Raw genomic sequence first — 24,869 nt, 5'->3', positions numbered from 1 at the left:
ATGCATCAAATGGTAAGCTTTGTTTAGGCTGAAATGCAAAATATTCACTCAAAAGATAGAATCAGTGATTAACATTAAAATGTCTCACTGTTACTCTTCTGGGGCTAAGTTATTTCTTACCTTGTCATTTATCATAAAGAGTCTGGTATTACTGATTTGTATGTATCCCTCTCATTTACCCAGCCTATAAACCCCTTCAAAGAAGGAACTGTCCTTTGTAAAGAGGTGGGATCTAACTAAAACACTGATGGCATTTTGACCCTGGGTAACAACTCTACATCCGGATTCGTTCATCTGACTTGGAGACATAGGAGGAATCCTCGCTTCCACGTGCGGTCCTTCCCCTGCCAGGATGCTGTCTCCAGGAGAGAATAATTAACTGAAAATGATCTTTCCACTCTCAATGTGCCCTAGAACGCCCTAGGACCAAAGATAACTATTTATTCCAGGGCATTAGCGCTGAATAAACAGTCCCAGAGAAGACAGTACGTTAAGTCGGGAATCTGACAAGTTCACTGTGGTGAACATCACCTGACAAGTTTCCGGGTCAATCACCCCAGGGACAGGAGAGCTGGTCCATAATTTCTGACTTCAAGGGCAGCCAGTCTGGTGGAAAGAGGGGTTCAGGTCACTGTCTTCCTGAGTTTGGGGGACGGCTGAACTCCCCCAACTCCTGGGTCCTGTGGCGCCAGCTCGGGAGCAGGGAATTCTGACCCAAGAAGGGTAGAGAACGTTCCTTGGAGAGACCTCCACAGAGGGAGGGCGGGCTCTGAAGAGGCCTCCTCACAGAGGGAGGAAAAAAAAAGTAGGGATTTGTCCGTTCGTTTGGCTCAAAAGGTCCCAATTCTCAGGAATTCATTCCGTGACCAAAGCACTTGTGAAAGCGCCAAGGCTCCGCGCTTCGGTCCTCGAGTCTCAGGACATTTTGCGAGGAAAGCACCAAGAGGTCTACGCTGCCCCGCCACCAGCTCCCAGCGGTCTCTGGACGCAAACTCCTTAGAAGCCGCCCGACCCTTCCCCGCAGCGCGCGCGCCCCGGGGCGCGCGTGCGCCGACAGCCCGCGCCGCCGCGCCGCGCAGGCGCCGTGGCCACTTCCGGGAACTGTCAGCCGCTCCCTCTGGGCCTCGGTCCTCCGCCCGCGCCCGCCGGAGCCTGTTCGCGTCGACTGACCAGAGTCCGCGAATTCAACGCTCCGAGCCCGTCCGGACGGCCCCGATCCCAGGTAAGGGGCAGCAGGGGCGAGGTTCGGGCCCTGCTGGCCTCCCCTGGCCTGGGCCTCGCTCCCGATCTGTACCTGCGGGGGCAGCAAGGCGGGGGCTTAGGCCGCGGGGCCCGGAGGCGGAGGGGAGGGGCGGGCCGGGGGAGGGGACGGGGAGGCGGTGTTCTCTGAGGGGCCTGCCGAGCCCTGGGGTCCCCGCACGCCCAGATCCATCTCTCAGCGATTTCCAAGTTCCGATGCTCCTCCAATGCCAGAATGAAAGATCGCTTCTCCTGCGCTTCCATTGTGGGCGTTTATCACAGGCGCTAAAATTGTAGTGAATGGGATCACCACCCCCACCCTATCGCGCGTCGCGAGGCACGGTTCATTCCTTTAGCTTCAGCGTCTAGAATAGGGTCCCTGAGCGCAGTAAGCGCCCCTGGAGTGTCTGTTCCTGTCTAGGGCAGCCCTGCATCCTTCAGCTATAGGGGGAACCTTTCCGAACCGGCGAAGAAGCCTCCCCCGAGTTCTTTAAGAATCTCCCCGCTTGAGTGCCTCCTTCCCCTAAGTCGCGGTCGACCCCCGGCGCTCCTAGTCCTCCGTGCAACCTTTAGCACCTTTTCTCATTTCTAATCCTCGAGTCGGACTGCCCAGCCTCCCTCCCATCCCGGCACCACGACTGCTTGGATGACCCTGGGAAGATTGCTGGTCTGAATCCCCGTTTTCTCATCTACATTTATAAGATCCTTAAGGGGTTTCTGAGGCTCCAGTGAGCTTATTTGCATACATTGCTTAGGATAGCCCCTGTCCCTTAGTATGTGCTCAATTAAGTTTTATTCGTGCTTCTTATATTGTCTGTGTGTCTTCCCTTCCTCTTCTACCCTTCTCCCCCCAGATTTGTGGACCAGAGAAGTGTCAGATTTATTTATGTTTCTGGTCCCAACCTGGTATTGCTCCACTGCTGGGAATATGGTAGGCCCTTTAATACACTGTGGGCTTCCCTGGTAGCTCAGATGGTAAAGCATATTTATCTCCTCCCTGCAATGCAGGAGACCTGAGTTCGATCCCTGGGTTGGGAAGATCCCCTGGAGAAGGAAATGACAACCCACTCCAGTATTCTTGCCTGGAAAATCCCGTGGTTAGAGGAGCCTGATAGATTATAGTCCATGGGGTCGCAAAGAGCTGGACACGACTAAGCGACTTCACTTTCTTTAATACATTGTAGTTTAGAATCTTTTATTATAAAGCCATCTGTTCTCATACTGGGGCTTTGGAACCAGAAGGCAGTGCTAACCTACTTTTATCTAATTCAACTCCTTGCCGAAATTACCTAAATTATCCTAGTTCTGCCCTCTTTCTTTAATCAGTTTCTAAATCTAGCCTTTTAGTATCCAATAGACCCTGGGTGTTTCAAGTATCTATTAAAAAAAAAAAAGGAGAGAGTATCATTCAGGAGGATATTTTTGCCACGTGAGGGAGTAGGTGTAAGTGGCTGCTTCTACCTCAAAGTATTTGGAGACCTTCCAAGGTTAATTCATCTGCTTATCACAGTTAAAGGAGGGGATCATCTTGGAAAAATAAATCTCCTGCTAGGAGGGAGAGGATCAGTAATTCCATCTAGTTAACTAATCCTATGCTGAAACAGGTTCTGCCTAATGAGGTTTAGTCTGCTGGTTGAGGCTGGAATTGGAACCTGTCTCTGAACACTGTAGAGGGTGTGGTGACCTTGTCAGAGTACCTGGTAGTGCTGGGTTGGGTGATGAGAGCAATTAAAAACTGGATGAATCACAGTCTAGAGCACTGACCTTAAGTAGGGAACTGACATCCCTACTGTACAATTACTTTAAAGCTCCAGGGCCAGGAAGGTGTTCCCAATTCAGAGGGTACTCCCTGGAGTGTATTTCTGGGGCTGGGTCAGAGGGAGAAAGGGAACTCATTTATTGAGTATCTCTTTGGGGGTAGGCTTTGAACCACATGTGTTCATGTGCTTTCTCATTTAATCCTCCCACCACTGGCCTTGCGATGTCAGTTCTATGTCCATTTCACAGATGAAGAAAAATGAGTTTGGGAGATAGCAAGTGACCTGCCCAGGATTTCCTGACTAGTGTGTGTTAAAGCCAGGATTCAAACCCAGGTCCCCTTGGCTCCACCGCCCATGGCTCAAGTGATAGGTAGAGACTCAAGTGATAGGTAGAGAAAGGAACTGAGGGATGGAGGGGTCCCCTGGAGTCATATCGTGCTACAAAGAAGTCATTCTCTCCCTTTCCATGCTGGCCATTAAAAGGTCATCAGTAGAAGTTTGTTAATATCATCACCTTTTTTTGTCTGTCCCTTTTTCTTCTCTCTATCTTCAATAAGACAAGCTTTTTTTTCACTTAAGTAGAAATCACAGTTTAGAAATGATAATTATCACCCTAGGACAGGTTTCTTTTTCTTGGTGAAAAAAAAAAAAAAACCCCAAGCTGTCATTATTCTACTTTCACTGAGTTTCATGAACACATGCTGTGTTCACTGGTGGTGTCTTATGAATTGGACGAACATGAATGTTGTCTTGGTCTACAGACTTAAAATAGCCACATGATTATAGAAGTACAGGTCCTGAGTGTAGGTCCAAATATGGAACCTGAATGATATAACAAAATTAGAAGTGCAGTTTTAGAAGTTAATTATGCCATTGAGTAAATGTTTACCTCTTTTGAAGGCTTTGCTCCATTGCTTATAATCCTGAGTTTTAGAATGAGAAAGCCTTTTTCTGCACCTTTTCTAACTGTACACGAAATGTGTGCTTTTATTGCATGTAGAGATTTACATTAAATTATTAATTTGCAGGTCATATTTTTTTTTCAGTTTACAAATGAGCCTACAAAATGTGCCATATAAGCTAAATTGCTTTTAGTTAAGGATATATTTGTTACATATCTTTATATAATGTTATTTTGAGTAACTGAGTAAAGCCTTTTGTAATGGGTAAGCATCAGAGAAAAAGAAATACGCACTGAGCATCTGGAAATTTATTTTTCAGAAGAAATTTAGGCGGTCTCACTTGAATTCATTAAAAAAATATAATTTTCAGTTAGAGACTTCATCTGTGAGTTGCAACTTGCAGAACATGGACAAGGGAAAAAAAAATTAATGATCTTGAACTTCCCCCGTGGTCCAGTGGTTAAGAATCTGCCTGCCAGTGCAGGGGGCATGGGTTTGATCCCTGGTCCACGAAGCCGCTAAGCCCATGCACCACAACTACTGAGCCTGCTTGCCGAGGTGCCTGCAGCCTGTGCGCCCTAGAGCCTGCACCCTGCAATGACCCGCTCCCCTCAACTAGAGAAAGCCCCCTGCAGCAGTGAAGACCCAGCGAAGTCAGAAATAAATAAATAAATAAATAATGTTTATTAATTACCTAAATATCGTCATTCTTAGAATAGAATGGAAAACACTGATGTTTCTCAGCCAGTTCAAGATATCAGATGTTTTATTTAAGGGTATATTTATCTCTTTTTGACCCTTGGACTCCTTGACAACAATTAGCAGAGGCATTTCCTTTGCTTTCCACTGAGATTGATTTCTGCTTTGTCTGCTGAATTCTTATTGTTCACCTCATAACCTTCTGGTGGCCTTCCCATTCATTTCCTGCTTGCATCAGAATTCCTGTCTCACATTTCTGTCTCCACCCTAAGTTGACTTGACTTGCACTTAAAGCATAGAATCTTTAGTGCTGTGAGACTGCCTTTTAGAAATGATTTTAAGGGGACGGTGGGGGGCGGGGAGGGGGCCTGGCTGCTTTGAAAAAAATTCTCCTATTTTAGGTAAAGGTTGCTTCATCAGTCTATCTAGATTCGGATGCCTGTAAAATAGAGAATTTGATACGATTTTTTATTTAATGGCCTTTCACAAACTCTGCTTTTCATTTATTTAGTTACAATAACAAGTTTAAAGGATAAATAACAAACACCTGCCTAATCTTCACCAGTTGTTAACATGTTGCCACATTAGCTTTTATACATCTACTTTGTTGTCCTGAAGGAATGAAAATAAATTACGGAGGACTTCATCGCTAAAGGCTTCATCTCTGTCTCCTAAGAGTCAGAACATTCTCCTACCTATGGTCAACCATTATCAGAGTTGGGCTTCCCAGGCGGCGCAGTGGTGAAGAATCTGCTTGCCGATGCAGGAGACTCGGATTCCATCCCTGGGCCAGGAAGGTCCCCTGGAGAAGGGAATGGCTGCCTTCTCCAGTATTCTTGCCTGGAGAATCCCATGGACAGAAGAGTCTGGCGAGCTACCTTCCATGGGGTCTCAAAGAGTCGAACATGACTGAGCGACTAACACACACCATCATAGTTAAGAAGTGGAAAATAATTCCATGTTATGTGACGCTGCTGCTGCTGCTAAGTTGCTTCAGTCGTGGCCGACTCTGTGCGACCCCATAGACGGCAGCCCACCAGGCTCCCCCATCCCTGGGATTCTCCAGGCAAGAACACTGGAGTGGGTTGCCATTTCCTTCTCCAGTGCGTGAGAGTGAAAAGTGAAAGTGAAGTCGCTCAGTCGTGTCCGACTCCCAGCGACCCCATGGACTGCAGCCCTCCAGGCTCCTCCGTCCATGGGATTCTCCAGGCAAGAGTACTGGTAGTCTAAATCAAATTTTTCCTATTTTACAAAATATATTTTTGATGGCTATTTTAAAAATGTAGATTTACAGTCGTTTCATTTATCAAATTTGGTTTTTATAGCTCTTTTAATCTAGAACAGCCACCCCCAGGGACTTCTTTGGTGGTCCAGTGGTTAAAACTCCGAGCTTTCAACAGAAGCAGCAGGAGTTCAGTCCCTGGTTGGGGAACTAAGATCCCACATGCTGTGCAGCGTGGCCAAAGAATTTAAAAACTAAGTGTACAATTCAATGACGTTTTTTTAAAAAAGAAAGAATTGTAAAACAGCTACCCAACCCTGACTCCCACCTTTTTTGAATAGTCCAGGTCGGTTCTTTTATAGGATGGCACACATTTCTGGTTTTAACTGTTTCCGCTTTATGTTATTTAAGTCCACTCTCCTTTATTTCCTATAAACTGGAAATTAGGTCTAGATCTTGAATGGATTTAGCATAAATGTTTGGCATAAATATTTCATAGGTAGGTTCACCATCTCTTTTATTACCAAGCTTCTTCATGGTAGCCCTGTGTCCTGTTTTCATGGCACAGTTATTAACAGGGCCCGTTTTGCTCTCTTGGAAGTATTAAGTGGTCACTACTTATAAGCGATGATGTGCACTTCAAACTGCCTCCCTTCAGGAAGCCCATCAGATTATATTGTTTTACTACTTAATTATATTAAGATAGATTACTTGGCTAAGGTGGTGACTGACAGATTTTTTTTTTACTGTAAAGGCACGTTTGTTTGTTTGTTTGTTTGCAGTTAGTAAATAATCTGTGGGATGGTCTTTTGAGACTGTGAATATCTCATACCCCAACAGTCCTTAACTCATGGTTTTAGAGTCCTTTGATGACCTTTGACAGAATAAATTCCACAGTGGTGGTTACAGTGCTAACTGTATTTAAATGATTAAGACTTTGAAGTTGAGATTGATTCTCTTTTAATGAGAAAATAATGTTTTATTTATCCCCCAAACATTTCAGGATCCCCAGATAAATATGGGTTGCCTACTATTTTAAGTGCTTTTTTCTGTTTCTTGCTGCAGCTTTCTATCCTTTGAAAACACTAAGAATAATGTCCCTGCATCAGTTTTTACTGGAGCCAATCACCTGTCATGCCTGGAACAGGGATCGTACCCGTAAGTATGCCATCGACTTGGCTCCTTTATCTCGGTACCGCTGATTCTCTTAGATGTTGGTATTTTTAAGAATCACATATTTCAGTGTCATATGTAAACGGGGACATAGATTCAGAGAACTAGGTCAGTCAGCTGGGATTTTGATAAGGATTATTTTGAATCTGTAGCTTCACTATCTCTTTTAAAGCAATTCAGACTTGGTTTACTTTTTTTTTTTAATGAATTTATTTATTTGGCTGGGCATGTGGGATCTTTAGTTGCCACATGTGGGATCTAATTCCTTGATCAGGCATCAAAACGGGGTGACCTGCACTGAGAGCACAGTCTTAGCTGCTGGACCACCAGGGAAGTCCCAGTTTGCTCTTATTTTAAAATAAATCTTTGGCACATAAACAGTATACTTCAGGTTGTTGTTGAATAAAGTGAAAACCTAGATATGGGCCTCTATATGGATATTTTGGAGAAGGCGATGGCACCCAACTGCAGTGCTCTTGCGTGGAAAATCCCATGGATAGAGGAGCCTGGTAGGCTGCAGTCCATGGGGTCGCTAAGAGTTGGACACGGCTGAGCGACTTCACTTTCACTTTTCACTTTCATGCATTGGAGAAGGAAATGGCAACCTACTCCAGTGTTCTTGCCTGGAGAATCCCAGGGATGGCGGAGCCTGGTGGGCTGCCGTCTGTGGGGTCGCACAGAGTTGAACACGACTGAGGCGACTTAGCAGCAGCAGCAGCAGCAGCAGCAGCAACATCTGGATATTTGAACCATGGCAGAACGGTGAATCTAGAGCTTCTGCTTTGTGATCACGTCTTAAAGCTTCACAGCTTAGTTTTCTATAATTCTGTCTCTACTGTCTCATCTAAAAATAGGGTTTTGGAGTATTTCCAATTATGTTTAATAGAAACATAAGTTCTAATTTTTCTCATTTAAGCTAGTCAATATACTCAGTGTCTTAAGTCAGAGTTTTTTGTTGTGCCACATTCTAATCTGAAACGTAGTTTTCAGGTTTAAATTTGGATTTGGATTTTGAAATCCCTACACACATCTTGGAGATTTAAAGAAATATGTAACTGGCTTCCAGAAAGCGCTTAAAGTCTTAGAATTCTAGAGCTAGGTATTTATTCCGTAGTTTCATCTTTAAACAGATGTGGCTTTCCTAAGGAGTGAAGAAAAGGGGATACGCTAGATGAGGGAGCTGTTAAATGATTGACCTAAAGTTTGGGTCATAGACTTTAACTTTAAGAAATCAATTTTTATTTTTTAAAAAAGGATGAACTAGAAAGGAGAAAAATATCATATAAGTTCAAAAAGTCCATTATATATGTATATTCTTAATATTTTAGATTGGTCAAAGAGATTTCTCTTAAAAACAGATTTGTATTTTGTGATTTATATTGGCTTTATTGTAAAGAAAAACTTCAATTTATTTTATCAGTAGAATCAAAGGTACTTTTCCTTAATAAATTAGTGGTTCCTGTTTCGGTTCGTGATAGCAATAATAAGAACCTACAAGCTATTTGCAGTGTTTCAGCAAGTCTACAGAAATTAAATATTTATCATTCGTAACATCAGACAGGTAAACTAAAACGTCAAATATTTTGCTGTGGACCAAAATCATATCAGTTAAGTACAGCAGCATTGTTTGTTTGTTACTGGTTAGAATCCTTAATTGACAGTTGTGTATGTTTCTAATAAAATGAAATTTTTAGTTTCTCTTTAAAACATTTTAAAATATGGGCTCCAAGTAGAGGTAAAAATAATAAAGGAATTAATTCTTCAGGGGCCAAAATTGGAAACCATTTTCTAGACCTGCCTTCCCGTTCCTTCCTTCAGTCTGTTTTTAAAATGCTCACTGTAGGAATTCCCTGGTGGTCTAGTGGTCATGCTCCAATTCAGGAGGTGCAGATTCAGTCCCTGGTTGGGGAACTAAGATCCCACATGCTGCCTGACATGCCACCCAGCGAGGCCAAAAAAAAAATTTCTTTTAATAAGTAAATAGATAAATAAAATACCCACTGTGGGAATTCCCTCGTCATCTAATAGTTAGTACTCCATGCTTTCACTGCCAAGACCTGGGTTCAATCCCTGGTCAGGGAACTAAAATCCCCACGAGCCATGCAGCACAGCCTGAAGAAAAAAAAAAAAAAAAGCCCACTGTAACAGATACCTTTTTTGGTGGCAAGTTCAAATATTAACCTTTGACTTTTTTTTTCCAGAGATCGCCCTTAGCCCCAATAATCACGAGGTCCACATCTATAAGAAGAACGGGGGCCAGTGGGTGAAAGCCCATGAACTCAAGGAACACAATGGACACATCACAGGTAAAGGGAGTGGGCTCAGGGCGGCATTTCCCAGCACTGCACACCCTTGTAGACAGAGAGCCTGGGAAAGTAAGTCAACCACCCTACTCAGAGTCGCGCAGCACTTCCTGAGCTGCCTTTAGAAAACTTGAGAAAATGTCCTAATAGTCACCTCAGTTTTGAAGTGTGTCTCTGAGTCCCGCTGGTACACAGAACTCTGCTAGTGTTACTGAAAACACAACCTCCAGGGACTAAACAGCTTAGATGGAGATGAGACGTGAAAGTGAAAACCAGACAGCACGTCAGCTGGGTGAAGCTGCCAGCCAGGCCGGGTTCGCAAGTCCTGAGGGAACGCCGTGTCTTCCACGACTTTCCTGTATGTTGCTTTTGGGGCGAGGAAAACATTCCACAGTATCGAAAAGGACAAAGAGGAGTGTAACAAATACCCATATTCCTGCCACCCAGAGTTAGCCGCTGTTTATCTTTTCTCCTGTGCCAGAAAATTTGGGAAACCAAAGATTGGATTATAAGAAGCGTTATTCTAGATAATGGTAACACACCCTCTCAGCCCCGTCCCCATTCCTGTCCCCCAGAAGGCAGTCTGAAGTTTGGTATGACACTGTCTCCGTCTGTTTTTTATAGTTTGACTTGCATGTCTATGTGTTATCGTTCAGTCACTCAGTCGTGTCCACCTCTTTGAGACCCCATGGACTGCAGCATGCCAGGCTTCCCTGTCCTTCACTGTCTCCTGGAGGTTGCTCAGAATCATGTGTATTGAGTTGATGAAAGTGAAAGTCACTCAGTGGTGTCTGACTCTTTGCGACCCCGTGGACTAGTCCCTGGAAGTCTCCAGGCCAGAATACTGAGTGAGTAGCCATTCCTTCTCCAGGGGATCTTCCCGACCCAGGGATCGAACCCAGGTCTCCCACATTGCAGGTGGATTCTTTACCAGCTAGGCCACCAGGGAAGAAGTATGTAGGTGGAGGCAGACCCAGCTGATTGCTTTTACCCGCTGGTTAGCATTCCATGCCTCATTTGTTTACTCATTCCTGCACTGAAAAACATTTATTTCCACTTTTTCCTTGTGACATTGAAGTGCTAAATTGAGCGTGCCTAGGAAGATCTCCTGGAGAAGGCAGTGGCACCCCACTCCAGCACTCTTGCCTGGAAAATCCCATGGACGAAGGAGCCTGGTGGGCTGCAGTCCATGGAGTCGCTAAGAGTCGGACACGACTGAGCGACTGCACTTTCACTTTTCACTTTCATGCACTGGAGAAGCAAATGGCAATCCACTCCAGTGTTCTTGCCTGGAGAATCGCAGGGATGGGGGAGCCTGGTGGGCCGCTGTCTATGGGGTCGCACAGAGTCGGACACGACTGAAGTGACTCAGCAGTGACAGCAGCAGGAAGATCTCCGTCCAGGAGTGAATGTTTGTCTCTGGGAGACTTGCTGCACCCCAGGGCTATGCAGATCTTAGCCTTGCCAGGTGTCGTCAGCTTGCCTTCACCCCACCTGCCCTGACAGGAGAGCTGGTCTCCCAGGCTTGGCAGAGTCGGACTGGCCAATGAGTGAGCGGTGGGCTCTGTCTGAGTTGCATTTCCCTGGTTCATAGAAAGGCTGCTGCTGCTGCTAAGTCGCTTCGGTCGTGTCCGACTCTGTGCAACCCCATAGACGGCAGCCCACCAGGCTCCGCCATCCCTGGGATTCTCCAGGCAAGAACACTGGAGTGGGCTGCCATTGCCTTCTCCACATGGAAAGGTTGAGCGGCTGTTTATTAGCCACCCAGGTTTTCTTTTTCATGTTGTCACTGTTCATAACTCCTAACCACTATTCCACTGAATTTTTGTGTCCTTTTTTCTTGTCAATTTGTAAAAGACTGGATCTTAATGCGTTGGTTCTGAGGCAGATTCCTAAGTGTGCAGTAATGTTTATCTTTGACAAAAACTCTCAGTGAATAGCTGGGGAAAGGTAACATCAGAGCAGTGTTAAGAAAGCGTTAAGTAAAGGAGAGAGAAAAATGGAGCATTTTTACAAAGGTTTTCAGAACTTGGTGAACCGTTTCTTGATGCCAGATTTCAAGAGAATGTATCACTGTGCTGGGAAATCCTATCTGACGGCTTTTTTAAAAAAAAAAAACATACTTATTGCTGTGTTCGGGAAGAACTCTTTATTCTTTGACCCTTAACTACTGTAGTTTCTTTTTTATCCTGTTTTCTGGCTGAGTGATTCAGCCTCTTTTCTTTCTCAACAGTTTGGCTAAGCACATCAAAACTTGCTCTCCATAACATTTCACTTACAAATTTCTCACGTCTGTCTTGAGTCTCCTTTCTTCTCGCAGTAATTTTTGCACTTAAGTGGGCAGCACAGGGACTGATGGTCAATGTTTCTTTTTTTTGATTGGGACCCTTGAGTTTTGCCTCTGATTCTGATTAGCATAAAGATATCCTTCCCCCATCAGAGAAAAACAGCATCTTTTGGCCTTCTGCACCCCTTAGATTGTGTCCCCAGCAAAAACTCATGACTGTCCCTTCTGGCTTTGACCAGTGATTTGTGTGTGATGCCAGTCAGGGGCCAACTGGCTGTATTACCAAACTAGCACCAAAGACATAATTTCTATTTTGGTTGCTGTTTCTTTCCCATGGCCTTATTTCTATGAGCTTTGGCCTATTTCCATTAACTCCCTTTGCCGGTGGCCTTGCAGCCTAAAAATAAGCACACTCATATTTTAAGTTGGAATTTTAGCATTAGGAAATACTGAAAAAATGAGAAAAGGCCAAGATGAAAGACCAAAGAACTAGCCAAGAAAGTGAAATAGTTATGTCCTTTCTCTCCCCTGCTTCTCCTTTGGAATCCTTTGAACTTGGGCCTGTTTTCTGTCCAGATGCTCAAATGACATTTTTCTTTTTTAGATCTGAAAAAAAAACTGTTGTTGGAAAAGTCTAAATATAACTCTGTGGCAGAAGACCAAAGATCAAACATACTTTCTCAGAGAGATAGTAACTATGGAAAAAGAAAACGCCCCTCTGAAGTTTTTAGAAGAAAAATCTGCTCAGTAATAGAGAGGAAAAGAATATGGCATGCATCAAAGGATAGCAGAGTTCTGGTGTTTTTCTTTGAGTTTATTCTTTTTTGTTAAATATTTGATCACCATCTCTTAAAAAAAAAAAGATTTTACTGTGGACAGTTTTAAACAGATGGCAATAAGAGAGTAAAGCAATGAGCCTCTATATACCCATCACTCAGGGTCAGCAATTACCAATTGGTAGCCAGTCTTGTTCTCAACTCACTTTCCTTCTTTCTGTTCTGTTTTCAAGCACATCCCAGACATTGCCTCATCTCATATTTTCAGTTCCTGTCTCTAAAAGATAAGGATTCTTCAAACAATAACCAGTACAGTCGTCAGTTGTTTCAGTTGGCATCCTCATAAGGTACACACATGGTTGTGATTAACTGATGTCCCTCCAGTTGACGGGTTCCTTCTTTCTTTTCCTTTGCTGTGGAAACTGAGATCGGGTTGTCTGTCTGCCGTGTTTCCCAGAGCGCGGCTTTTGCAGACTGCAGGCACTCGGTGCTTCATAGGTTTCTTGGTCCTCTGTTTCCGTGACTCGCTAGTTGAGGTTAGGAGATGGCAGGTTTTCATGAAGGAGGCACGTAACGTCAGGTCACCTTTCTTTCTGTGATGTTAGCGACTGTTGATGATCTTTCCCCTATCCATTAATTTAGAAGTGGCTGCACCATGGTAATACTCTGTAGCATTTCCTCTCTATTAAGTGGAATGCATTTATAAAGGAGACGCTTACCTTCACCTACTGTCTGGTTATCGTGGGATACCGTTTGTAAAGGAAAGATGGGACAGACGCTCGAGTCCTTTCCTTTTCTTTTGAAGTCTTCTGATGGCAGGAAAACAGGAAAAAAAAAAGATGCAGCAGTAAATTAGCAAGAGATGAGAACTTGCCTTTTACTGACCGTTTGCCTTCCTTACTTTTTAACAATGTGTTTTTGCATTACATTTCTGGGAATTTATCACAGATCATTTTAACCAAAGCAAGAAGGTATGTGCCTTAATGTTCATGCTGATCTTATCTATTCTATTAATAATGTGATTGGAAACCAAACATACAACAAAAGGATGTTTGGGGAAATTATTGTGATGAGATCAGTGTTCTAACATAACTTATACCCACTGCTAATTTACTGAAAGCAGAAGAAAATGTTTGCCATGATATTAGTGTCATTTGAGGGAGGAACATGTGTAGCTGTGAGATGGAGTAGGGCTTTTTTTACTTTCCTGTATGTCCCATTGTGATGCGTATCTTGTGATAATATGTGGGTTTGCTGTTGTAGTTAAAAATAAAAATTTAAATCTAATAAAGAGGGCTGCAAAGCTATCCTGTAATGAATGGATTTTAAATCAAAAATGCACATCACTGAGAAGACACTCCCCCATCTTTTTCCCTTTAAGGTATGAATAATTGAGCTGACTACTCCGGTAGGTGAATGAATATAAACTCCTCACACTCCTAAAGTCACTGCGATTTATGACTAATGGAGACTTTGATTCTTATTTTTTTCATATAACTGTTAAGAATGTTGATTATTTTTAAGGAAATACCTAAAATAAAAATTTATTAGTGGTATTTCTATAACTTTAATATTAAATTATGTTTATAGAAAATATTTCATCAGTAAGTATAAAATGGCTGAGTCATAGCAGATTTTACTCTTGGTGTATAACAAACTGACCTTGACTTTGGGATCCTTCACAGAGGCTTCCCAGGTGGTGCTAGGGTTCCACTAGTGGTAAAGAACCCGCCTGCCAATGCAGGAGACTTAAGAGAGGGGGGTTTGATCCCTGGGTCGGGAAGATTCCCTGGAGGAGGGCATGACAACCCACTCCAGTATTCTTGCCTGGAGAATCCGTGGAAAGGGAGCCTGGCGGGCTGCAGGCCATGGGGTCGCAAAGAGTCAGACATGCCTGACTGTGAGCAGTCCTGACTGTTTAGGTCTCTTCCTAGTTTGGATACAAAGACACTCCAAGACTCTCACAGAACCTGTATCACATAGGAAAGGTATCTTGGTTAGTTTAAATAGCAGCTACCTTCAGAAGAATCCCAATTGATATTTTCCCCTCTCTATACTGAAGGTCGCTCACCCTGTACATTGCTTTATTTGGATGTCATATTGTAGACTTTCAGTTAATAACCGAGGTTTGTTACTGAGTAAGTAAAGGTACTTTCAGACCAAAAGGAAAAACCAATCTGGTGATGAGGGACGACAAAGGTCTTCAGATCAGAATTCTAAAGCCATGGGAGTAGGTGGTAAGAATGCCCCTGCTTGGTTTGGAAGCTCCACAGTTATAGAGCTCTGTTCTGCGTGGCCTCCAGAGGATCCTGAGTCACAGAACTTTGCAGAGGAGCATCCTTGCCTTGGTGATCAGGACCATCGGTGGGGAAGGACAGGCTGGGGAGGAAGGTCCCAGGCCCACCTGCCAGTGCCCCATCTGTTGTTGCTGGCCAGGCGGAGCAGATGCCCACCACATCTCACTTGCAGGTATCGACTGGGCTCCCAAGAGTGACCGCATCGTCACTTGCGGGGCCGACCGCAACGCTTACGTGTGGAGTCAGAAGGATGGTGTCTGGAAGCCAACCCTGGTGATCCTGAGAATTAACCGGGCGGCCACTTTCGTCAAGTGGTCCCCGCTAGAGAACAAGTTTGCTGTGGGCAGTGGAGCACGACTCATCTCTGTCTGTTACTTCGAGTCTGAAAATGACTGGTGAGCACCATCCAAGTATTTTTATTTCTGTCTGTGGAATTGTACGTTTGGACCGCTGTGTCCTCAGTGACTTCCTGAGGCACTGAGTACAGGCTTAACTATAACTTCAGCTCTTCCACATCCAGAGATGTTTTTTTCCTTTGAAATTCTCCATTCTCTCTGAGCATTTTTCCTTCTTCTGAGTACAAGTCCAGTCTCACATCTTCCTCACGTTCATATCAAGCTGTAGTTCCCACGTTCTGATCTCCTAACTTGTTTTCTTTAAGATGCTACAATTCTTCTCACTCTGCACCGTCTACGTTGCTATTTTCTTCCGCTGATGTTTATATATCATAAACTTGAAAGAGTCCTCATGCCCTAAGGAATAGTTTTTTTTCCCCTATCTCTATTAACTTTAAAATATCTAGAATTCCTACAGAGAGTAGTATTCTCCTGTCTTTAAAGTTTGCTAACGAAATCTGTGTCCTGGTATAACATTTTACTTATCTAAACTGTTGAAGTAAAAATTGACCAAAATCTCAGAAATAAATCAGCCTGTTGTGCATTCTTTATACTGTAAACCACTCATAGCTGATCCCATCCAAATACCCAGGTTTATTTTATGGCTGAGTAACTGATTTTAACTACTCCTTCCTGCTCACTTTGATAAGGAAACCACTCTGCTCTACCCAGCACGGCACGTGTTCAGAAAGGGTGGTAAATAGCCTCCAACATGGAATTGTCATTTAGTGTGAAACTGGCAGTTTGTGTTTGTACTAAAAATAGCCGAGTACACAGTATTCTTCCTGTGTCCCTGTCTGAGACAAGGAAAGGAAGGGATGGTCATGTTACATTTTGTAGTTTAGTAAAACCTCAGAAATTTTGATCGTCTGTGAATCTGCAACAAGACTGAATTATGAATTAAAGACTGGCGGCCTTTCTTTCAAGCCCCTGTTAACATAAGGATAACAAAATGCTACCTGCGAGAAATTGTTCAGAAGGTTCACTGTAACAGAGGAGAAGCAGCATTTGGCATTTTTATTCACTGAAAACCAGCTTCAGTGCAGATAAATTGGGCTCAACTGTAGGACACAGTAGTGTCCCTTGAACAAGACGCGTGTTCAGTGGAATGTCTCAGCTGTGGCACGATGTTTCACTGGAGGGATGCAAGTACTCTTAAAAAAACCTCTAAAGGCCTTTAATGTAAAATAACTGGCACAAAGCACGTCAGAATGCTGTCTGTTTTCCAGAAAGGCCCCTATGAGAAAGATTCTCTAGAAAAGTAACCTAGCATTCAGCTCGAGTGAGTCTCCCAGCTCCTGAGTAATAGAACGGGATTGGTTTTTAAGCAGCAGTTTAAGGATAGAAATTGAATTAGGCCAGAATAATGACTGATCTTAGATATAAATAAACTATTTGGGGTTTTTTTTTTTTTTAGAATCTTTTTTGGCATGTGGAATCTTAGTTTCCTGACCAGGGGTTGAACTCATGCCCCCTGCATTGGCAAGGAGGAGTCTCAATCACTGGAATACCAGGGAAGTCCATACATGTTTTGAGTGGAGCTTGAGAATTAGGCTTCCCAGGTGGCTCAGTGGTAAAGAATTCACCTGCAATGCAGGAGTTTCAGGAGACCCAGGTTCAATCCCTGGATCGGGAGGAGCCCCTGCAGAAGGGCATGGCAACCCACTCCAATATTCTTGCTGGGAGAATTCCATGAACAGAGGAGCCTGGTGGGCTACAGTCCATGGGGTCACAAGAGTCAGACACAACTGAAGCAACTTAGCACGCATGCACAGAGAATTACCCAGAGGCTCATATTCAGCAAGAGGTTCTACTCATTTCTTGACTTTTCTGTGAAAAAATAAATCTGTAGCTTCACAGAGACTTAGAAAGGGAATTAAATTGTTTTACAACCAACCCAAACTTAACCCAAAACGAAGGAACAAATCACTGATTTATTTGTAATAAAAATTTAAGTGATGTCAAACCTCCATTTTTATTCCTAAGGTTAGAGTCACATGTAATCTGAAAGTCCATGGTGGGGGGCAGTGGTACCAGAATTAATCTACAAATACACTCCCTGACGAGGGTCCCCTGGTAGCCGGGAAAGTTCAGAACCGGACGTTCCAGTGAAAATGTCAAGGGTGAAGAGGAGCCGAAGGGCCACTGAGGGTCCCCCTTCCTCGCTTCCTTTATTTATTTATTTTTTTTTTTTAATTTTTTAAATTTTAAAATCTTTAATTCTTACATGCATTCCCAAACATGAACCCCCCTCCCCCTCGCTTCCTTTATAAACACACCTCCTCTCCAGCAGGAGCCCGGCGGCCCTGTGAGAGCCCTGTGGAGCTGGTTTCACCTGGCGCACGTCTGTGGGTCATCTGGGGATGGTTGCTTGATGCATGGGTAAACTGAAATGGGTTTTCTCCTTTTGTAGGTGGGTGAGCAAGCACATTAAAAAACCCATCCGCTCCACGGTCCTCAGCTTGGATTGGCATCCCAACAACGTCTTGCTGGCCGCGGGATCCTGCGACTTCAAATGCAGGTGGGAGCAGGCGAGGATTGGCAGCAGCCTTCAGCTCCTCGTTCTCCATCCTTCAGCAAGTGTTCGTGTGGTTCCTTTCCTTTGTAAGGGACTGTGCCAGGCCCCATGAGGCACTCAAGAGATGAAAGGAGCTTGTGATCTAGAAAAGGAGTGCCAGCAAGCGTGGAATCAGGAGGCAGAAAGAAGAGGGCGAGGAGGGGCAGGTGGAGGGGCTGCAGGGACCAAACCAGGAAGTGTCCTCTGGCAGAGCATCCCCGGGCGGCAGGTGGGGGGCGCAGGTGCAGGCCCCCCCACCCCCACAGGTTGTTTCCCATCTCACAGCCCTGGCAGCGGACTTGGCGCGTTCCAGAGTGAAGCTGAGATGAGCATCAGGGCTGAACAGGGTGCGCTGGGTTCCTCCTCAGTTGAAGCTCTTTATTTCTCATGAGCATGGGGCTGGAAGAAACAGGGCCACTTTGCTGAGAGCTTTAAGGAACATACAATGTAATTGCTTTTTAAAGCTGTTCTTTATCAGAAGGCTTTTTTTTTTTCCTTTAGCCAAAAGAAAAGCAAATATATGTTGCTTCGTTATTCGCTGGTTTGTGGGTTGGGAGATGGGGGTGCAGCTTTCTTTAGTAAGCTGTGTGGAGACATTCCAGAAAACCTGTCTAGTGATTTATATCCAAGAATATCCAAGTTCTTTTGGTTTGTTTTGTTAAGGATGTGTGTAAGAATTCGGCTGTGGGATGAGAGGGCGGTAGCATCAGGTGCTTTGGGGAAAATGCTGACCCTCCTACTTGAGAAGCAGTGTGGCAGTTAGGGTTCAGAAGTTTTCAAAGAGAAGATGTACAAGGAAATGGCACTGGAGAGTGAAGGGACTAGAAGGACCGACTCCCAGCTGTCTCCAGCCCTTCTGCTTCCCACGTCTGGGTCAGAACAGCCTCCCACACAGAATTAATTCTTGGAATTAGAGGAGACCGATGACCTGAGGCTGTAAAAGACCCGCCTTCATGCCGGACAAGCCCTGCCACCAAGGCTGGATGATGAGACTAGGGAGAGCCTGCTCCCTCAGCCTCCCTGGCCGCCCTTGGCTTTCTCTTGGGATGTCCCTTTCTTTCTTCAAATGAGTTAGTACCGGTGGTCTCCTGCAGGGCTGCAGATCGTTTCCTGTCTCCTGCCGTTTGTCCGTGTGGGCTTCCTGGACCGCTGTTGTTGAGAATGATGACGGTAGCCTCGTTTAGCAGAGTCCACCGTAGGCTGGGGAGGGGCAGGCAGGACAGCACGGTCCTCCCCCAGACGCCCTCCAGGAGGGAAGGGGAAGGGCTTCTGTGTCCTGCGGATGCTGTACCTGAAGAGCGGTGCCTCACGGGCCGTAGGCCACACTTGAACTGGCGTGGAGGCAGCCAGCCGAACCTTCTCCTTCTCGAGAGCTGCGTGGGAACTCACCCGTCGTCAGGGTTTGGGTTTTGCTGAGTCGGCACCTTTGCGTCTTGGGGTGCCTGCCAGCAGCTGCCTGTGGCCTGTTTCTAGTAGTACATACAGATGTTTTAATCCCCTTTTTCCTTCTCTCCCTGCCCTTAAACCACAGAGTGTTTTCTGCTTACATTAAAGAAGTGGATGAGAAGCCAGCCAGCACGCCCTGGGGCAGCAAGATGCCTTTCGGTCAGCTGATGTCCGAGTTTGGGGGCAGCGGCACCGGCGGCTGGGTGCATGGGGTCAGCTTCTCGGCCAGCGGCAGCCGACTGGCCTGGGTCAGCCATGACAGCACCGTGTCTGTTGCCGACGCCTCAAAAAGCGTTCAGTGAGTGTTAGCCTTTGTCTGGACTTACAGAGGAGTGGCGTGGGTCTCTCCACAGCTGGCCTGAGGCCACTCGGCCCCGGTGGAAGTGCAGGACATGAGCATAAAAGTCCCAGCCGGGCTGCACAGCAGCCTTTAAAGTCACCTTCGTACGTTTAGATGGTCCATCTGGGGAGATTTTGAAGATTCAGGTCTCCCTTCCAGAAACACTTCTTAATGGAAATGCCCGTCATGAATCCTCCGAAGGAGCCTCCTGGTTTGCTCCTGGTCCCAGAGTTCCTTCGGGTGGCAGTTAATCCGTCCCTGAGAATGCCTCACAGCATGTGAGTGTCGTCCCACAGCCTTAGATGAAGTGGGGGACGTGTTCTTCCTCTCTCTGGTTGGTGAGCATAGCTCCATTCACCCGGGGCCTTGGTGACAGCCGACCCCTGGGAGCCAGCCCACCCAGGGTGCGCGCTGGAATGGCCAGGGTCGCAGTGACTCGGGGTGAGGAGGCCCCAGCTCAGCCCTGAGGAGGGTGGAGGGCGTCCTTCAGAGCTCGCGCCTGCTGCTCGTGCCTGGAGGGCAGAGGGGGCGACCGCAGTCCTTGCTGCTTATCAATCTCCGTTCATTCCTGGTGCATCCTTCCATTGGCAGCTAGAGGGAGCCCACCCATCAGGGTCTCCTGACCTGGCACCCTGTTCCGGGAAGCCGTCACATCTGACTCTCCCTGCCCCATGGCGGCAACAAAGTGACATTTCAAAGAGAATGTCTTTTTCACTACTTGGATTGAACTGGTTGGTTTTTGTTTGGTTTTTAAATTTTCTTTAAACATTCCCCCCTGCATCCTAAATTACATCATCTTCAAGACGATTTTTCTGCACATGTATAGACACACATCTTTTCATTTTCAGCGCCAGTGGGATTGTGCTGTGCACCCTGTATAGCAGTTTGCTCCTCGTCCTTCAGTCACGTCCTGATGTCGTGGCTGCTTGCTTTCTGTAGTTTACTGTGACACATAATGAGCTCTGAGCAAATGCTCACAAGCCCCTGTCTACGTCCTACTGACTTATTTGCCTTTTCCGGTGCTGCAAGTCAGATTACATCCTCCACCCTTCTCCATCTCAGACACAAGTGTTTCATGTAGTAAGAGCTAGGTACGCCACAGGAAAGCCTCGGATGAGGCGTTAGGACTTTAATCCAATGCCAGTCATGCTGGCGGAGGAGGCAGTTGGAGGTTGCAGGGGTGACTTTCACATGGAGCCGTGTGACCCTTCCCTGTGGCTCAATGGTGAAGAATCCGCCTGCCAGTGCAGGAGATGCAGGTTTGATCCCTGGGTCGGGAAGAGCCCCTGGAGAAGGAAGTGGAAACCCATTCCCATGTTCTTGCCTGGAAAATCCCATGACCAGAGAGCCTGGCGGCCTGGACCCTACAGTCCATAGGGTCACAAAGACTGACATGACTGAGCCCAACCACGACGCATTTCTGGGGCATCTGATCCTCCATCAGTAAGCATGTTTGCTGCTGTATCTGTATCATTTCTTGGCAGATGGCCACGAAGCATACATGTGCCCACACACATGGCCCATTCATTGGCCAGCACTGTTTTGTTCGTCAGTGGCCATAGCTACAGCCCCGGTGTCTGACGGGCACAGATTAGACTTCCATGAATGTCTGTGGTCCCGGCCCACTCGGAGCCCCTGTGAGCACAGACGAGGATGGCGTCAGAGAAGGGCCTTCGGTCGTGAGTGACGGTGACAGTCAGCTCTAGGAGGCCAGAGAGAGGGGAGCCCTGCTGGCTGCAGTGGTGCAGGAAGGCTGCTTGTGGGGGTGATGAGATCCAGGCCGAGTTTCAGAACTCAGGGTGGACTCAGGTGGGCAGGAGGAGGGCATGTGGGTAGCAGGGAACCAAGGCCAGGGTGACAGAACTGGGAGGGGTGGGCACAGCCAGAGGGGCAGAGGCCCCTGCTGCTACAGGTCACCTCGGGGCTCGCCTGTGCTGGAGATTGCTGGAGGTCACAGGGCTTCTATTAAAAAAAAAGATTTATTCACTTTAATTATTTGGCCGCGCAGGGGCTCAGCTGCCACATGTGGGATCTTTTGTTGTAGCATGTGGGATCTAGTTCCCTGCAAGGGATCTCATCCGGGACCCCCTTCATTGGGAGCACGGTCTTAGCCACTGGACCCCCAGGGAAGTCCCCACAGGGCTCCTCTTACGAAGCGTCCATCCTTCACGCTGTGACGCCCCTTGAGAACATGTGCCCTGTCACCCCCTGTGTCTGATGAGGCTGCGTGGCCCCTTCCAGCGTGTGTTAACCGGTGTTCTCGTGCTCAGGGTCTCAACTCTGAAGACAGAGTTCCTGCCCCTCCTGAGTGTGTCGTTCGTCTCAGAGAACAGTGTCGTGGCTGCTGTAAGTATTTCTCTTATTTTCCCTCACGTGCCCTGCGTTTCATTCTTGAGACCAGGAACAGACCGTGCGCTGAGGCTGTGTGCCCTGAGGCTGAGGCACAGGGAACAGCAGCCTCGTGGAAGGAAGGGATCCAGAGGCCTCTGCGGTGGGACCGTTCTGCTGGGGGAGCTGGTGGGCACCCCCGCAACCCAGCCTGACCGCTCCCCCGTTTCAGGGCCACGATTGCTGCCCCATGCTCTTTAACTACGACGACCGCGGCTGCTTGACCTTCGTCTCCAAGCTGGACATCCCCAAACAGAGCATCCAGCGCAACATGTCGGCCATGGAGCGCTTCCGCAACATGGACAAGCGGGCCACGACCGAGGACCGCAACACGGCCCTGGAGACACTGCACCAGAACAGCATTACGTAGGTGCTGCCCGCCCGGCCCGCCAGGGGGTGCCGCTCCCCTCTGCTTCCTGACGGGTCCCGTGACAGTCTGTGCCCCCCGGCCCGGGCGACCCTTCAGGAACGGGGTGACAGGAGGCTGTAGCTTCCCGACTGCGGGCCCTTGTTTCCCGCTTGCCGCAGAGAGCCAGCTCTACCCCTACCCCGTAGTCAGCCTGTCCTCCACACGCAGAGCACGGGCCCTGCCCTCAGGCAGCCTCTTCTGAGTCTCGCTTTCTCAGAAACGTGACAGGAGACCATCCTGAACGTCGTGTTCCTCTCGTAGGGAGCACCCCCGGCAGGAAGGTCAGTCAGACTCTGTCTGAAAAGTGACTGTACTTGTCATTTCAGTCCTGGGTTGCAAGTAATGTGTACAAGTAAGATCATTCCATTAGATTTCTCAGCAGCATCACGGTGGACCTGAGGAGCCAGGTGGATTTCAGTCATGCTTCACGAGGCGTCTAGTTTGTTCAGAAAGCCTGTCCCGACTGTGGTCGTGCCCGGCCGCTGACCCCCCGGGGGCATGCACTGTGTGGCCCGGATCGCCCTGCTTCTCTACATCCCTGAGGTTAATGCCCATCCTTAACTTTTCCCTGTTGGCAGTCTCTCTCTTTTCTGGATAGCTGGTAATAAAACTCATCTGAGCATTTTCTGAGTCAGGTTGCCACAGACTAATAGCCACAGACACCTTAAAGGAACTGGGGGACACTGCTTCCTGGAGACGCCGGTGCGCGCCGAGGAGGGCTGGAGTTCGCGTCCACCGCGCCCCTCACAGTCTCTCGCTTGTGCTTCCTTTCAGTCAAGTGTCTATTTACGAGGTGGACAAGCAAGATTGTCGCAAGTTCTGCACGACCGGCATCGATGGGGCCATGACCATTTGGGACTTCAAGGTATTGTCAGTGCCTCTCAGAGCACATCTCATTGGTGCCTAAACTCTTGTGAGAAGACTGTTCCCCATGCCTTTAACCCAGTCGTCTCCTGCAGCGCAGGGCAGGAGTGTGGCGCGCTGGGCTGCCCCCAGGGGCTGTTAGCTGGAGAAAGCCACTCTGTGTGACAGAGGTGTCCACACAGTCCCCGACGGGGAGGCGAGCGCTGCTTTTGTGGCAGGCCCAGGGTTGGGCCCAGCCTGGTCGAACTCTCTAGCTCTGTTTTTATGATCCACACCAACTCCTCTGACCAGCACTCGCTGCCGGCCTTCAGGTGCGGGACCCAGGGGCTGGCCCTGAGGATTGGCCATGAAAGGCCCTGGAAGGGCTCGTCTGGCTGGAGAGACAGGAGGACGGAGTTGGGGAGCTGGGTGGGGAGGAGTCAGTACCTGTTTTCCCGCTGGGGAGTGCGGGGTAGGGGGGTGCTGCACAGACTACCTGAGCTGCCTCTTCAGGTGGGGTGGGTTTCAGGTAGCAAGTGGTCTGGGCTGCGGGGGGCACCATAGGCCGGGCAGGGGCCCCTGGAGGAGCCTGGCATGTCTGCGGGCAGCAGGGGCGGCTCTGGAACCCATTTGGAGAGGCGCCGGCTATGATGTGTGGGCGGCCTGGGCTCTGGGTCTAGTGAACAAGCGACAAGGACGTGCCTCCCGCTATGGTGGGGGTTGGCCAGAGGATCTGGACCAGTGAGACTTAGGGGGCCGGATGGAGGGATGTTGTGAGTGAGGGACAAACCCCAGAGGCTTCTGTAGCCTCCAGGTTCAGGGTTGGGCGGGTGGCGGGGGAGGTGCGGAGCCGGGGGAGGTGCGGAGCCGGGGAGGAGAGGCGGACCAAACCTCCAGAAGTGAACTGTTCACAGAACTCTGCCGCTGCCTGTTGGCCTTCCGCGACGATTGATGTTTCTGCCCCTACAAGTCTCTCCCCCTTGTTACCTTCGCCGCTTTGGGGCGGCCGCACCTGTGTAATTAGCTCCACCTGGGCAGGTAGCGCCCTCCTTTGATCCCTGTGGCCAACCTGCCTCTCTTGTGCTCACGCGAGCGCGTCCTCCTCTGTGATCCGTCCCCCTGTGAGCCCACGCTCGGTGTTGTATACCCGACTGGCTGCGTGGGGATTACAGACGTGGGAGTGCCTGCCATCGGGGCACTAGAGTGCGGGGCCAGCGACACAGATAATAAGCACATACGAGCCTTCCCTCCCCCGGGTGTGCCCGGAGCCTGTCCCCAGGCCTGGGGACGAGGCAGCGCACGGCCTGGAAGGACCAGCAGGGGGCGCCCTGCTCTGGCGAGTCCGGGTCTCCGAGGCAGGTGGGGTAGAGGGTGAAACGCCGGGCTGGCCAGTCCCCAGTGATGATCCGTGTTCTCCCCGCTGCTCCCCAGACCTTAGAGTCTTCCATCCAGGGTCTTCGGATAATGTGAAGCTGAGCGAGCCTCCAGACCCAGCATGAGGACGGACCGGCTGCGCCGGGGCAGCGCTGCCATGTCACGGGGAGGGGAGCCCGCCGCCAGGAAACACTGAAGACGCACATGGCGCAAACCTCGTTGTGTGTTTTGTTTGAATATAATTGGTGAAAGTGTTGGTTTTTTTTTAAAGCAGCAGTGATTTGGGTTTTGTTTGGGGGGTTGTTTTGTTTTGTTTTGCAATTTCATTCCATTCTTGACCAAAGCTTCTCTTTAAGTAGTTTATTATGGAACGTTGTCAACACTAACTTAAAGGAAGGGGTGGGGAGGTATGTAAATTGTCTGCTAAAAAAAAAATTAAATAAAAACACTGAATATGTT

General features: G+C 47.7%; 1 protein-coding gene across 2 annotated transcripts; it reads left to right on the top strand.

Annotated features, from left to right (window-relative positions):
* The first annotated feature begins 549 nt into the window (after positions 1-549).
* ARPC1A (actin related protein 2/3 complex subunit 1A) lies at positions 550-24,869 on the top strand. Of its 2 annotated transcripts, XM_069570127.1 has the most exons (10): positions 550-1,222; positions 6,888-6,980; positions 9,197-9,301; positions 14,831-15,053; positions 17,467-17,574; positions 19,142-19,354; positions 21,667-21,742; positions 21,957-22,150; positions 22,968-23,058; positions 24,468-24,869. In XM_069570127.1, the coding sequence occupies exons 2-10, from the start codon at positions 6,917-6,919 to the stop codon at positions 24,504-24,506; spliced, it is 1,113 nt and encodes a 370-aa protein (XP_069426228.1). In that variant the 5' UTR covers positions 550-1,222; positions 6,888-6,916; the 3' UTR covers positions 24,507-24,869. The 2 variants fall into 2 exon arrangements, 1 of the variants encoding a protein (XP_069426228.1); XR_011252658.1 differs by lacking the exons at positions 22,968-23,058; positions 24,468-24,869 and adding an exon at positions 22,564-22,947 and having other exon boundaries at positions 600-1,222; positions 21,957-22,474.

Source organism: Ovis canadensis, chromosome 24 (assembly GCF_042477335.2).
Source record: "Ovis canadensis isolate MfBH-ARS-UI-01 breed Bighorn chromosome 24, ARS-UI_OviCan_v2, whole genome shotgun sequence".
In the NCBI taxonomy this organism is placed as follows: Eukaryota; Metazoa; Chordata; class Mammalia; order Artiodactyla; family Bovidae; genus Ovis; species Ovis canadensis.
Note: the sequence above shows the minus strand (reverse complement) of the source record. Positions and strands in the feature narration are given on the sequence as shown.